Source organism: Lissotriton vulgaris, chromosome 4_1 (genome assembly GCF_964263255.1).
Source record: "Lissotriton vulgaris chromosome 4_1, aLisVul1.2, whole genome shotgun sequence".
Lineage (NCBI taxonomy): Eukaryota > Metazoa > Chordata > Amphibia > Caudata > Salamandridae > Lissotriton > Lissotriton vulgaris.
Window position 1 is genome coordinate 1,431,475,606 of NC_141691.1, and position 15,044 is coordinate 1,431,490,649.

Consider the following 15,044-nt stretch of genomic DNA (forward strand, 5'->3'; position numbering starts at 1 on the left):
TTCCTGCAGCCACGCGCCCACGCCCGTCACACAAATACTAAAAACACCCCCAAACCCACACACATCACACAAGCACCAACAATGCCTACACTCCCACTTTACTCCACAGCAAACCCGCAAGTCAACACCCACTCATATGCATGCTTCTCACTCCACAATCACTCAGCAAACACACAAACGAAACATATTGGACCTTCTCAACAGCGACACAACAGACATCCTCTTCATCACAGAGATCTGGCTCAACCCCTCATCAGCTCCCAACATCGCTACGGCAATCCTGGATGGCTGAACTTGTGGTCACTCAACAGGACTGCCTTCACAAGCCAGGAGGATGACTCACTATTATCTACAAGGAATCCATCAAATGCACAACATTCACAGAGAACGCCGCATGACTCATTGAACACCTGCACTTCAAGCTGCAAATCTCTGAAAAATTCACCTTGAATGGAACCCTTGCCTATCGATCATTCGGACGACAAGCCACCTTTACCAACTTCATCACCGACTTCGTCACTGTGCTCACCATCAAGTCCAGAGTCTACATTCTCCTAAGGGACCTCAACTTTCAACTGGAGGACTGAAACAATCGCTGCTCGGCAGCACTCCTCAAAAGCCTGATCAATATCATACTCACCCACCTCACTACAGAACCAACACACACCGCAGGAGACACACACAACCCCATTTTCACCACCGGACAGCATCAATTACAACTCCACCCTTCAGCTCACATGGACTGAACCACTCAATCAGCCACACAAATGAACACACCTCAAGTCAACACCCTTACCAGTTTCAACACTCCAAGCCACAGCTGGGGCGAAATCACAGAAGCCAACTGGCTCTGTGCCCACAGCACTGATTAGCCTAGCCCCACTGACAACCTCACCAAGGACATCAACAACTTCTACTGGATCAAGAATTGCATGCACTCCCTCATACCCATCAAATCCAACAAGCATAGTAGATCAAACAAATAGGCCAGATGATACACAGAGGACCTCCGGATGCTAAACAACAATGTAAACAGCTAGAAAGGAAATGGAGATCCAGCCAAGAAACCCCCGACAGAACTACCTACATGACTGCACTCAGGCGGTATCACAAGCAACTTTGAGACACCAAGAAAAAAGCACTGGTGGACCACATGAAAGGAAGCTCCAACATCTACACTGAGATTTTCTCAATCGTCAAGCATTGCATCGCACCCTCAGCCACTGGCATTGCTGCCTCTCAACATATCTGTGACAACCTATCAGACTTTTTCCACACCAAAATTTGCAAACATCTACAGCAACTTTGCACACCAACCCAACCCCAGTGAGCTCACTGCTAATCTACCCACCACCAACCAAGAAGGCCATCTGACCGACAAAGTCGGTGATGAGGTTGGTAAAGGTGGCTTGTCGTCCGAATGATCGATAGGCAAGGGTTCCATTCAGGGTCCTGGTCACTGATGTGAAGGGTAGCATCCGCGAGGACAGAACAGATCCATTTTAGAGCGGATCCTTTTATGCCAATCTTTTGAAGTCTTCTGATGGGAGGGTTTTGATGGTGAGCACAGTGACAACATTCAAAACATTCTGGCCCGAGGAGAAACAGCAGCACTTGTTCTGCTCGACCTCTCCGTGGCCTTTGACACAGTTTCCCAAAACCCTCCCATCAGAAGACTTCAAAAGATTGGCATAAAAGGATCCGCTCTAAAATGGATCTGTTCTGTCCTCGCGGATGCTACCCTTCACATCAGTGACCAGGAACCTGATATGTGGTGTCCCACAGGGATCGTCCCTCAAACCCATTATTTTCAACATATCCATGGCACTGTATACCATTATCAACTAATCACAAGCCATCACCCTCATCTCCTATGCAGATGACACCGAACTCAGCCTCTCCCTTACGGACAAGACAAACACCACCAGAAACAACTTCACCAACTGCATGACCATGGTTGCAGACTGGATGCAAAAAAAATTCCTGAAGCTCAGCTCTGAGAAGACGAAATACTGGTTTTTGGCAATAAGACTTCCCCACAGGATTCCATCTGGTGGCTTTCGGAGCTAGGACAAACATCCACAGACCACTCAAGAAATCAAGGGATCGTCCTGGATAACAAGCTCAACATGATGGCTCAGGTCAATCCATTGTTCACTGCTGGCTTCAACATCCTATGCATGCTGCAAACATTTTTAAAATGATTGCCTCAGAACACCAAATGGACTGTCACGTAAGCACTCATCACCAGCAGGCTGGACTACGGCAACACCCTCTACACCGGAATCTCAAAAGAACTACACAGATTCTAGACCATTCATAACGCAGTAGCAAGTCTCATACTCAACCTCCCAAGTTGCACCCACATCACTTGCACTTCAGAAAGTTACAAAGGCTCACCATTCAAAAGAGCAGCCAATCGAACCTTCTTTTGCACACATACAGAGCCCTACACAACACCAGCCCAGAATACCTACAAAGTCTAACACATTTTCACCAATCCACCAGACACCTACACTCTGCTTCACTCTGCCCAAGCATCTGGATACCCACTTGGGTGATTAGATTAGTGTGCTTGACAAATCAACATAGCATAACATAACAACATGACACCTTGCGGACAAGTAGGTATATTTGAAATACATTCTAAAGAGCAAGAAGCTGTAGACTACTTTCAATAAATCAAGCTTTTCTGCAATAACATCCAGGAATGAAGAGTTCTTTTATGCAACCAGCTGTATTAAGTGTATCCTTCTACTAGTGGAAAATGGTATCCATCATAACTTATTAAATTAAATCAAACTGTCTGTGACGAGAGGTTCTCTCAGTGCAATTGATTCAACACAGTATATATATTTCAATCAGAAACACATATTAAATGCATAGAATGAGGATGAGCAATGGGATCTACTGCCTTTTAAACATCAAATCAACTTGAATGTTTTTATTGTTCCAACTAGAAAGCCATCTAAAAATTCAATAAAAGATGCTGCAATTATTTTAAATTTTTAAAAACAGCATGATTACAATAGGATGTAACCAGGCATTAAAAACAGCCAGAGGGGATTACCATACACTGTCGTTCGTGTTTATTCTATCGGGAGTCAAGCACTTGGAGGGCCTCTCATTGCTAACAGCGACTACTGAGTTAACTAGCCCAATATGCAGAGACTGTTACCCAGTCCGGGATGTATGCAAACGCCACCATACTTTAGTTCATAGCAAAGACCCTGAAAAGATATGTTTTAAAACATTTGGGAAATAATGCCAAGACAGCACCTGTTTTACCAAAAGGAAGAAGAGGCCAGGTAGACATCTAAAGTGCAATAAAATCAGCTTTGTCTTAGCTCCTCCTTTGGACAGCCCCTAAGTAAAAACAAATCCAGAATTGTTCCAATATTTTCAATCCTCCTCTCCTGTCAGAGTAGAGACTCAGTCTAGAGCAGCAGTTCTTAAGCCATGGTATTGAGACCCCGGGAGTCTGCGACTGCTTAAAAAATTAAATAATAACAGATTATTAAAGTTTATATAAATAAAGTGGCAAAATGTCCTATTGACATTCTATTAATGTGTAGGAATTTTGAAATTGGAGAGCAGAAATTATACGAACATACTATGGACGATGAGTAGCCCCAATTGTATTTTGAAAAGCTCAAATCTTCCTATTAGACTTAAAATGTTAATTTTTTTTAAATATGTGTTTACGAACAAAATGAAATGTTTCATTTGTGTATTTGATGAATGCTTGTATCTCTATTTTTGTGTATTGTTTTGCGGCACAAATCATTGAAAATGCTTAGGCTGAGTCCACTGCTTGCAGTAACTCTATGGGTATCTCCGGATTCCAATAATGATTCAGTGGGGTCCCTGATTTCCAGTAAAGATTAAGTGAGGATCCACAGAAGTAAAAAGGTTAAGAAGCACTTGTCTTTAGTGTTTATCTCTGCAAAACCATACACACAGTGTGAGGCACAAGCTAAAAAAACCAGGAGGGAGCACGGCACCAGAAGGGCTCCTTCCTGAACATAACAAGAGCTCAACAGGCAATGCGATGCCTGCACCACAATAAATTAGATTCTATGTTCTAGTCATTTCCATCCGCGGCCCGTGCAGGTAATAGCGGTGGGGTAGGGGTGGGGGTTTCGACAGATGACAATGATGGAAAATTAAATAAATAATGCATTTCCCCTCTGTCGTCTGTCGAAACCCCCAACCCGGCCCCGCCCCTCTTACCTACACAGGCAGTCACATCCTCACATAACATAATCCACTTTGTTCAGAGGCTTGCTCACCGAATAAAGCACACACAAACTAATCAGTCAATAAATGATATTCGAATACCCTACCTGGTAGTAACTTACAGATCTGAGAAAACAATAGAATTCTTTAAATACAGACCGGAGCAAGCACCCGCAGTATGTATGGCCTGCAAGCAATCCCAATTAAATACATTAGGTTATGCGATTATTCTATAATAGACCTGTAAAAAAATGATCGATATATATTTTTTTTACAAACAGATCAAACAATAACTGCATGTTAATAAGATGTGCATGAGTTGAACCTCCACACTAAATGAACATGTCACAGTGCACAAGTACCAGCTTTTGTGCAAACACCGAGGGTCTGGAATTTGGACAACTGCTGCCCCCAGTTCCCTAATAAACGTCCAGTCCACAGTAACACCTTATAACTCTGCCCATGTGAGTTCCAGTTGAACCCACTCATAAAAGCGAGGAAGATATAGGGTTTCCAACGCTTCAACACTGCCTATGAAGGCAACTGGAAAGAAATCATGTTAAAACGGCATTTCATAACAACACATTTTTACAGCTAGGGCTTAAAAGGCTCAGACTTTAATCCTCAAGAGCAAGGAGTCGCATTTTATAAGATGTCTGCTTTTTTTGTCTATTATCTTATGGGTTTTTCTCAGAATGAGCAAAGCTGAGTGCCCTTTAGCGAGCCCCCCTGAGCCCCCTTTGCACTGGCCACAAACTTGGCAAAAACTCTCTGCCCTGTGAGGTACCCACCTGAGAGGGTGACCACAGAGCTGTAACCCACATGTGGGCCTAGCTGTCAACCACAGGATATTGCATTGGTATTCACTCCTAAAAAAAGGATCAGGCCATCTAAAGTCCTTGAGTAACAGCAAAAGATTAGCCAGAGGTACCTGACTCGTGCAGGAGAAAAGTGCACCACTGTTCTAGGTACACTGATGGACTTTGGTTCCTTCTGGACTAAGTTTTACGGTAACATTGAAAAATTCTATTTTTCTTGTGTTCTGCCATTGCGTTCACTTTCCTCTCACTTCACTGTGTCTGTGCTGGATCTGCTAGCGCCTCTGTAGCTGAGAAGGAACTGTGCATTCCAAAACCGGCTGTGAACGTGCTGTGTTACACGTGAGCCTCCCCCTGTGAGTCCCTACTCTCTTAGTCTGTCCTTCTAAATGAGCCGCCTCTTCCCCCTCTGTTGAGTAGGGAGTGAGAACTCTTCTAGGGTTGTGCTAGCTCGGCTTTTGGTGGCCCCTTGCTGTGCTACCAAAACCCAACACAGGCCTCCTCGCAGACACAATGTATCACTTTTGGGCCAATGCAAGACGGAATTGGAGAACACCCTGGGGTCTCCTGAGGCCACTGCAATCCCTCAGAAGAGAGGATGGGGCTCATGTGGAGCAGGGCCGGAGTGGCCGAGCGGGTGTCGGGTGTTTCCCGGTGGGCCGGGGCCGGTTTTGTACCCGTGGGGAACGTTTTTTTATTTTATTACTGGGGGATGGTTTTGCAGCAGTGCTGCAATATTGGCCCCCCTGTAACAAAATCCAGGTGGTGCTTCTCTGTAGCACCAATGACCTCCCCTTGCCCCTGCCTCGCTCCTCCTGGGGCTGGTCGAGCAGCAATCTGCCAGGGCTGGTTGCTGTTTCTAGTCCGCCCGTGATGGGGAGCACAGGGAGAGGCCAACAATTGGCTTTGATATCACAGCAGCTTTACTGAGGAGACTATGCAAAGTTCTCCACTTTGATTTACATGATCTAGAGCCGCAGAGCACAGACAACAAACCAGAGCCCCTGGATAATTGCACGAGGGTTTCATGGGTACAAGACAAAGACTTAAAATAACCCTTATTGGAAACCCTACCCATGTTACTGCTGCCTTAGACAAAGACACAGAAATTGGGCTAGCAAATTGAATGGCTGTATATGGTACCTATAGCATACAAAAATCTTTACTTCGCATTTTATATTTTGTTATGCTTTAGTGTGGATAGTAGCTAAGCAGTAACAGCTAATGGGGCAAGAGGTGCTGTAATAATAGAATTCAGAAGAAGAGGGACGTGGAGAGGTGTACAAAGAAACTGCTCCTCTCGTCCTGAGGTTGTGCTATGTTCCAGTCAACCCATAGGCCTTATGCCCTAGCTCCAACCCCAGTCTGATGTGACCTAATCAGTTTCCAGCTCACTTCGGGGGACTTTTGTTCGTGTAGGTATTGACAATGACACATCAGTATCATCAAGAACTCTGCAAAGCACGTCAGAACATGCCATACTGCCAGCTTCACACAAAATACTGATCTCTTCACAAAAGTTGCCTCATCTATGTAGCAAATTGCTCCAGTGGCGTAACATAGGCCCCCACAGCCCCCGTGGAACGGGGTGGTGGCCCGAGCACCAGGGCACCCCCTCAGCATGTACCCTGGCCTGAGTGTTCCTGATTGAGTCCGGAGAGGGGCCGCTCCATGTACCTTGCAGGGGGGGGGGCTCAATTTTCGGTATGTCACTGAATTGCTCCTGGTCTACAGTGCTCCCAGGCCTAGTGTCTTGTTCTGCTCCTGGCTGGAGCACTCCGCCTTCCTCGGGTGTCAGCTTCTGGGCCACGTGGCTGCAGGCTCCTTGGGCTCATACACTACGTGGCTTCTGCTCTTCATAACCTGGTGGTGTCCTAGTCTTTCCTTTAACCAGAGGTTTTTTGGTGCCTAAGGATTGTTTTCTCATTTGTGATATCTACAGAATATTTTAACTGTAGAGAGCGGGGCAGATGCAGGGATTCATTCTAGGAAAAACAATTGCTCCCACTGTCTGTATGCAAAAACAATGTATGGATAAGTAGCCCAATTTAAGATGGATGTTCTGGTTGTGGTTCTCTTACTCTTAAATCAAAGGACAATCTCCACCCCCATTCCAAAGATTGGTGGACATCGTGGGCAGGTTGCAAAAAATATTCACTTAAAATGAAAGACAACAATGGAGCCTAGAGAAAGCAGTCTGTTATCTGTAATAGTAACAGGTGTCTTGTAAATGTGCCCTGAGAAGTCCACACGTAAAAAAAAAAAAAATCAGGATATCTTCTTGGCAATGATTGATGCACAAAGCACAGTAGCCTCTGCATTTGATTATTATGATATTCCATGTTTTGCATGACAAACAAATATCAGTAGTGCAAAATAAGTAAGGCAGGTAATACAGAACATGTATCTTAATTAGTAGCCTGTTAATTATCGAAAGGAAAACGTGTTGTGGCGGAAGGCGCCTATCGCTGAGCCTAACCTTGGTGCCTAGTGCGCGTGTCAAAGAGCAGAAACATTTGGACTGCACGAGACCTGACAAGCTGACCTCATTAATTATCTGCATCTCATTAGGATACAGCTTTGTGCCAAACACAAATCATCAAAATAATCTTTGACAAAGCAATTGTCGGCAGGGAAGAACTGTGAAAGCAATTTTTGGCCTTTTTTTCATCGTTTTTTATAGCACGAACTTGACCCAAAGGTATCAGGTATCTGCTTTACATAAGCACCAGTTGCTTACACAAGGACACATTCATTCACAAGGACATTAAGTGATTTGCCCAGAATCACAGGATGTTGAGCGTCATTGCCAAGACTCGAAGTTGGTTCCCCTGATTTGAGATCGACCACCCTAGCCGTTAGGCTACATCCTCTCCCTAACTTTGGGAATTTTTTCACTACGAAAGAATTGTAGATACAATCTGTCCATTGTAATGGACTACAACACTTCACAATTTTATTTTCACCAAGACAAGCTCAACTTTGCAGCAGCAGCTCCTCCATTATGGCAGAGGAGCATTGCCCCACTGATGAGAGCCACCAGAGGCAAACGTGAAAAATAAAATATTGATAAAACTATTTTAGCATCATTTTATTTTTCACTGAGCCAGAGCCAGTCGAGTCTTAAGACAGGGCAGGGCCATCTTGATGGAGAGTCAGCAGCAGGGAGGAGGAGTGGTGGGCACTGTAAATGCGCATGTCGGTTTGGCGGGCTGTCTTAGGATGGCCAAACCGACATAAGCACTTAGATTTCTCGAACCCGAGCTGTGTTGCAGAGCTTGGTGGAGAACAGACACAGGCTCCCAGACCCTAACTGAGAGTCAAAGCAGCTCGCTCAGACCAATCCTGGTATTATCAGCATAAGAGCAGCGTCTAGATTGGCACTGGGGAGCCTGCGCAGTGTGCACTAGACCGAGCCAAAGTATGCCTGCCACAACCTCTTCAGAGGATTGCCTTGGTGGTAGAGCTAGTGGGTGTGAGCAGGAAGGCCTGCGGGCATTATGTGAGGGCCTCAGTGGTCAAAGTACACTGTTCCGGGCCACTGAAAGAGCCGTAGGTTAAACGCTATATCAACAAAAGACAATTGGGCAAAACTACAATCAATAAAAGCCTTGGACACACAGTTGCACCCATGTTACGCTACAAGGAGTCGGAACAGGAGCAGAAGAGCACCAGGGTGGCACCAGGCAGTGCCAGAGAAGTCCTCTTTTATTTAATCTTTTCACTATTTCCTCCATGCTGCCCCATCACTTGTCACTGTGGGCTCAAGTAAAAAAACATAAACAATATGGGGAAAAAACTAATATTTGTACTGAGTACCATATATAAATAATGCCATTTATATCCAATATATCTGTTTTGTGTGTGGGTCTATAATGCACTTCCTATCAGTAATACACTGTTTAAGTCACCACATCCATATACAGCACCAATTGTAATCAGAGAGTAAAGGAAAGGAGGCAGGGCTGTGCTCAGCGGAATAGTGCATTCTGGGTGCCCCCCTATCACAGCCATCTAGTGACCTCCTTTGAGGAGAAAACCCCCTGGCATGGCAAGGCCAAACGCAGAATCGCTGAGTCACCAGCCAATCAGAATCTTATATTACACTTGTTCCCAGTGTCTGTTAAGAAGGTGACTCGAAAGCAGCTACAACTGAACCCATCATCTGCATCCGGTTTAATCACCGGAAAAGGGGCTTTGGATAATGACAGTATTTCAAACTGTCCGGGCAATTAAAGTCAAGTCAAAAAGCTACTCAATGATACACTGTATGTTTACGTGCAACCAAAAATGATAGGCTTGAAGGCCTGGCAGGATTTCCTGAAGGCACAACCATGACAATGGGTCTAGTCAGAGGACGGTGCTTGGGAGCGAAGACGGCTCCCTCTTCCCTGGGTCATTTTTCAGACAGGTCACGGGCCTTCCCATGACTCGGTACCCCTTGGCATTCCATCAGATGAGAAACCACCAAGCAAGCCCCTTTCCTCCAAAAAGATTCCCCCTGGTGCGCTCTGCAGCGAACGCTTCGAGAAGCAAAGCCCTCCCTTCCTCCAGAGAGCTCTCAGGCAAGCTTGTTTTGCAAAGTTAATTATATAGGTGTAGTGCGTGCTCTTAATAACGGTCTAAAATACTGGCGTCATTTGATGCCTCTGGTTGAAATACTCTGAGATAATCCATTTTTTCTCCATTTAGGTTTCAATTATGGCTGAAAAATGGAAAGCAGGTTTGTGAAAATATCATTAATGTGAGCTATTGCCGCACAGAGTCGAGTTAAATCAAGTCTATGGCTTTTTGTCTCAAAGAACCATTTGTTTTGCACCTTCATCTGGAAGTCCAGATTCGACAAGACAGATTTATATGCGCGATACCCGGCTACAGGAAGGAGATGAATCCTTATTTAAAATGCACTCAAAGCGGCCTGAAACTAATCTCACAGAGCAGCTTCGCCGCTTCCACGCGAGCAGGCAAGCGGAGGGATATTTACCGCTCGGCGCTCTGCAACAGCCGCAGTACCCTTGCGCATGGAGGTTGGGTCCAAGGAGCCCATTCCTAATACAGGTTAGAGCAACTGATTTCATATGTTGTCAAATCACAGTCAAGGCAGTTCCTCGGTTTATCACGAAGACGAATATATCAATTACATGTAGAGCTCCATTCTATTAAAATCAAACCTAAACTTCTAGATTATGACCTCCTCAACCACGCAGTTTAAAGAGGAAACAACGCCCACCTAAGCGAAATTAGCATTCGAAGCACTATTGAACCCATGGTAATGTTCGAAAAACACTTTGAAAATTCTTTGGTGAGAAGACTGACCCTCTGCACCCCAGGTAGGTCTCTTAGGTAAAACCTTCCTGCATTTTAAATCCTTATTTATGTAAGAATATTCCTGTAAGTAGTGAAATGTATCATTTTCTCCCTTTGAGTCTGAATGTGACTTGAAGGTACAGTAAAATATTGCAATGACTTTTTGGGGATGTCCCTGTCTTTTATTGCTATTGACAAATATCTCTGTAATACATGGCGGGTGTGTTAAACATTCCTAGCCATTGCCAATGGAGGGTGCTTGTCTGTGCAAAGACACTACTAAAACACTCCTAGAGCTCCTGGTCTGCCAAGTTGTGTTAATGTTGTAGAAAACGTAGATTCTGATTGTAGTAACTATTGCGAAAACCAGTCTCCTTTTAGGGTTGTAACGAATGCTGTCTCTGTTTGGTAAAGCCTAACTGAGAATGGTGGTGTAAAATTAAGAGATGGCATTAGCTTCCTAAAATTTGCTGCTAAATGGGTCATCAAGGGAAACTAGCTCGACAATCAAGGGTATGCAACAGGCTTCACCACGACCCAGAATGGATCTTGCCAAGGCAAGGTGTGTACAGGGGAATTCCCTCCAGGTGCAGAAGGTGCCATGTCCCACTGATATAAATGCACACTCTTACCATAGAAGGGTCAGTTATTGCAGGGAGAAATCACCTCTGACAATCGGGGATGTTTTGAAGTATGGGCAAAGTGGGCTCTGGCAAAGGGCCCCAGCCTTTCAGGAACCCCGGAGAAAGTCATGTTTTGATGGCCTTGAATAATTCTAAAACAGATTGTTGTAAATAGCGTTTTCATTAAAAATAAATTATGTGGTTCATGTGTAAGAATCTGTTACAGACATTTTGCAGGGAAATGGTGTATTTATGTTTCATACAATAGCCATGAGAAAAATTATTTTAGATCAAAACAGGACCTCACATGTGAGAAAATGGAGGGGGACACATAGATAATTTGCAGCACAAACACACATCATTATTCCTAAATATTAGATGTAAACACATTTAGAGACTGTGCATTGTCAGAGACATGGCCAAAAAAGGGCATGACAGAGTTGATATTGGATCAAAGCTGTTCTGAACATGGGCCCCCAAAATACGTTTGGGCCAGAGCCCCCAAAATCCTTAAAATGTCACTACTGGTAGTGGAAAAATGTAATGAGGTTCAATACCAGAAACATTACCAATGCATAATCCCATCACTTTCACCCCTTTCGCCCTAAAATCCCACAATGCCCCCCCTCCAATATGGCCAAACATCCATGCATCAAACCCACATTCCGCTGTAAGTTAAATTTGTTGTAAATTAATTTCTGTTCCCCCATTTTCTAAATGTTGTCTTCCTCCCAAACATGGACACTGTGTAATCTTTTGCAATGACCCCTATTACCCTGACAGACAACACACAGTGGACCCAAATACACAAGAATTGCAAACCACATACACATTTCATTGTGGCCATTGTCACCACAGTCCAAAATCGAGGGTACCCTGCTGATGCTGATTTACTCCCACTGCCAGCAAATTCTGTGAGGTGGGAAAATCAAGATCTGGTGACCAAAGGCTGCGTCCCCCTAGTGCACATTTAAGAAAATATTTTTGGTAAACATTAGCGCCAAGTGATCTATTCTTCTCTACAGACATGGACCACTTGAAAGACATTTACTAACAATACCTGAGCGGACGGGTAACAATTATGTAAATAGAGGTAAATGTAACCCCACAAGCATTCCTATGGCACAGTAAAGCAGACCATGGCCTGTTAAACACCAGCAGTCTTTCTTCCAGTGCTACTTGCCCCGCCCCTTCATTGGAACAGGCCAACCAGAAATGCCCATGCGCTGTTCCACAATGTGCGTCCACATGCCTGAAGGGCGCAAGGTTGACCCAGGACCTACATTTTGCAAAGGCACTTTCCAGGCACCCAGAAGTTCAATTTTGTGATAGAAAAGGTAGTAGTAAATAACAAAACAGGGTTTGTGTCAGGCTGTGATTTGTTAACAGTCCCTGTCATGTCCATTTTAATAAGACATCACAAACATGGTAGGTGTGTGTGTGTTGTTAGATTTTATTTACTTTCTCAAAAGTTGAGTTCCTGGATTGTCCCAAAGCTGCAGTTTAATATCTGGTTTTTTTTAAGTAGATAAAAGAATAACATTTTACACATAAACAGGGTACATAGAATATGGGTTCTCTGTAGCGCCATACCGTTTAGGAGAGGTTGTCCTTCGTGCACGTTCCTGTAGACGGTGGTGTGGTAAACATCCTTTAGGAACCCTGTTGTGCATAGCGTTGTCCCACCAGTGGCCTCGGCTGGAGCCTGAAAAGCAACAAACACATTTCATGTAATACTTGCAAGGGCCGCGGCTCAGAGACATTCCCCTTGGCATTAACCCACCTTCCCCACCACTGGCACAAACAACTCTTTGTTTCTAATGGCGTCAATTAGAAATCGCAGGGCAGGGAGGTTAAACTTTCTGATAACTGGAATGGAAGGAACAAATCCCTCTTGTCCGGCGAGACCTAAATACTGCACGGTCTGTCTTCCAGCGGCTGAACATTTGAACTTCCCAGTCATCGGGCCTTAAGTGGAATTACAAGGGAACAAAATGCAGCAGAAATAAACGCCGCAGAAGCGCTATCGCTTACTTCTACGGCGCAGGCACACCAGGCCTGTAAGAGGAGACGCAACCACTCCAAAGGCTTAAGCGGTTGCAGGTGGCGCTTGCTTTGTGATGGTTTGTGTAAGGTGAATTTGGTTTTCCATGCAATAATCCAGATGTACTTTTAAATAGCGGCCCACACAATTTCATGCGAAAATGTAATTATGTGTTCCTTGGCCTGCTCTGGATGTCTGGGCAAGGCTCCAGGCCCTCCTTAATGTGGAGCTGAAACTCCTTCCTGCAGCCAGAGGGGTGCGAGCCACAGGTGTGCGTCCTTACTACCACCCTTGAGCACCACTGCTCCCCGCTAAGGTTTGTGCCAGACCCAGGGTGGCGCCGTGACGTACCTATGGGCAGTGTCCTGCTGACAGACCTGTCCACAGGACAAATATCTCCCCATGGCGTAGCGCTCATTATTATGGCAGGTGCAGTGGCACTGGGGACCAGTGAGTGTCAGGGGGCTCCGTACCCCAATATAACTCTGTTTTAGTACCCAGCTGTGAGGAGTGGCGTCCAGTTTCATATCAGCTAACTTGAACACAAATCTTACTGTGTGAGGAGGGGGGGGGGCCTCGTGCGAGAAGTATCTAAAAAGCACTTTTGACCCCCACCCCACCCCCAAGCCCCTTCCTCCAAAAAAAAATAAATAATAACGATTGCTGGAGCTGGTGCCAAGGCCCTGGGGTGTTTTAAACACCCCTTAGTCTGTCAGCAGTTCAACCTTTTTTTTTAAATTAGCTGAAATCCACAATGTGGTGTTCCGCTCGTTTTCCCTGCCACTGAGTAGTATCGGCTCCTCACCGGGTGACCAGGTGATGGGAGCCGATATCGTGTGTCACACGGTGGCACCGTGTGAGTTGGCAGATATGCAGTTTCCTTGTTTGCACAAGGCCTTGGCACCCTTGGTATGGTACTGCCTAAACTCGAACATGTGCACAAGTGTCATCTCTAAACCAAGCGCAAAAAGACAGACAGGTGCATATAATATTACTGTGTGCTTCTGGGAGCTGAACCCTGGCTGCGGAGCATGTAACAAAGCTCACTTCCTGGCAATGCCTCTGGGTTTACAGGAGGCTGATTAGCATAAAGCAGCCTCTGTTAAAATGCAAAATGAAACACTAACACAAACTGACAAACGTCACATGACTGCAAACGAGAATTCAGAGGCGCTGGCCTCCTTTGCCCTCCTGCGGTGACACACGTGAAAACCAATCCCCCATCAATTCCCTCATAACAAATTTAAGAGGGACCATTCGAGCTGACGCCACGGTTCAACAAACGCGTCATATTTACAGATTTTCTAATTATATATTTTTTTACCCCGAATCCCTTTACCCTCAATTTCGTCTGAGTTCTCTCCACTCGAGAACACTGAATTCCACGCTCAGCCCTTTTATTAACTGAACACCATATCAGGTCGTTTGAAAGTTAAACGGGGTGGGCGTTTTGCCCCCAAAAAAGGCCGAAGGAAACAATATGTTACAATGTGAAAAGAATTAGCAAGATTAGCATTACATAAAATTTGGACCAGGATAGAGAAGGCATATTTATTATACTTTGGAAATATGTTTTGGCAACAAGTGAGACAAGACGTCATGAGCGTGGTGTTGCTTCTGATTGGACACCTCTGTTACAACCGGGGGTAAACGGTAGCTCTTATCGGTGTTAAGAGTTCATGCTCTCTCTGGAGAAGTCTGAACAGACATTACAATATGGCGGTGGTACAATTCCAAAAACCTCCAAGAGCTTTCTGCTTCTAATTAAGACAAGTACTGTCGGGCGGTTTCAAGGTAGGGGAGACATGGAGTGGGCGCAAACAGAGCCGCCATTGTGATACATCCAAACGGTTTCTGGGTGGGCAGGTCAGGTGAGGGGATGGATTATAAACCCGGGATGAGGGGCCTGGGAATCCTTTAGCCTGTGCATGAAGCTACACACTACGCCATTGTAAACCAGAAACAATAGCCTCTGAAACAAAGCCTCGAGCCTAACGAATCAGAGGCCGCCCC

The 15,044-nt window shown here is 45.1% G+C and overlaps 1 protein-coding gene across 1 annotated transcript in view; it reads right to left on the bottom strand.

Moving 5' to 3' along the window:
- Positions 1-15,044, bottom strand: part of CDH2 (cadherin 2) — a 321,968-nt gene that overhangs the window by 269,729 nt on the left and 37,195 nt on the right. The window contains exon 2 of the mRNA XM_086965671.1: positions 12,581-12,692. Within this exon, the coding sequence (XP_086821797.1) occupies positions 12,581-12,692 (112 nt within the window). The remainder of the gene's footprint in view (positions 1-12,580; positions 12,693-15,044) is intronic.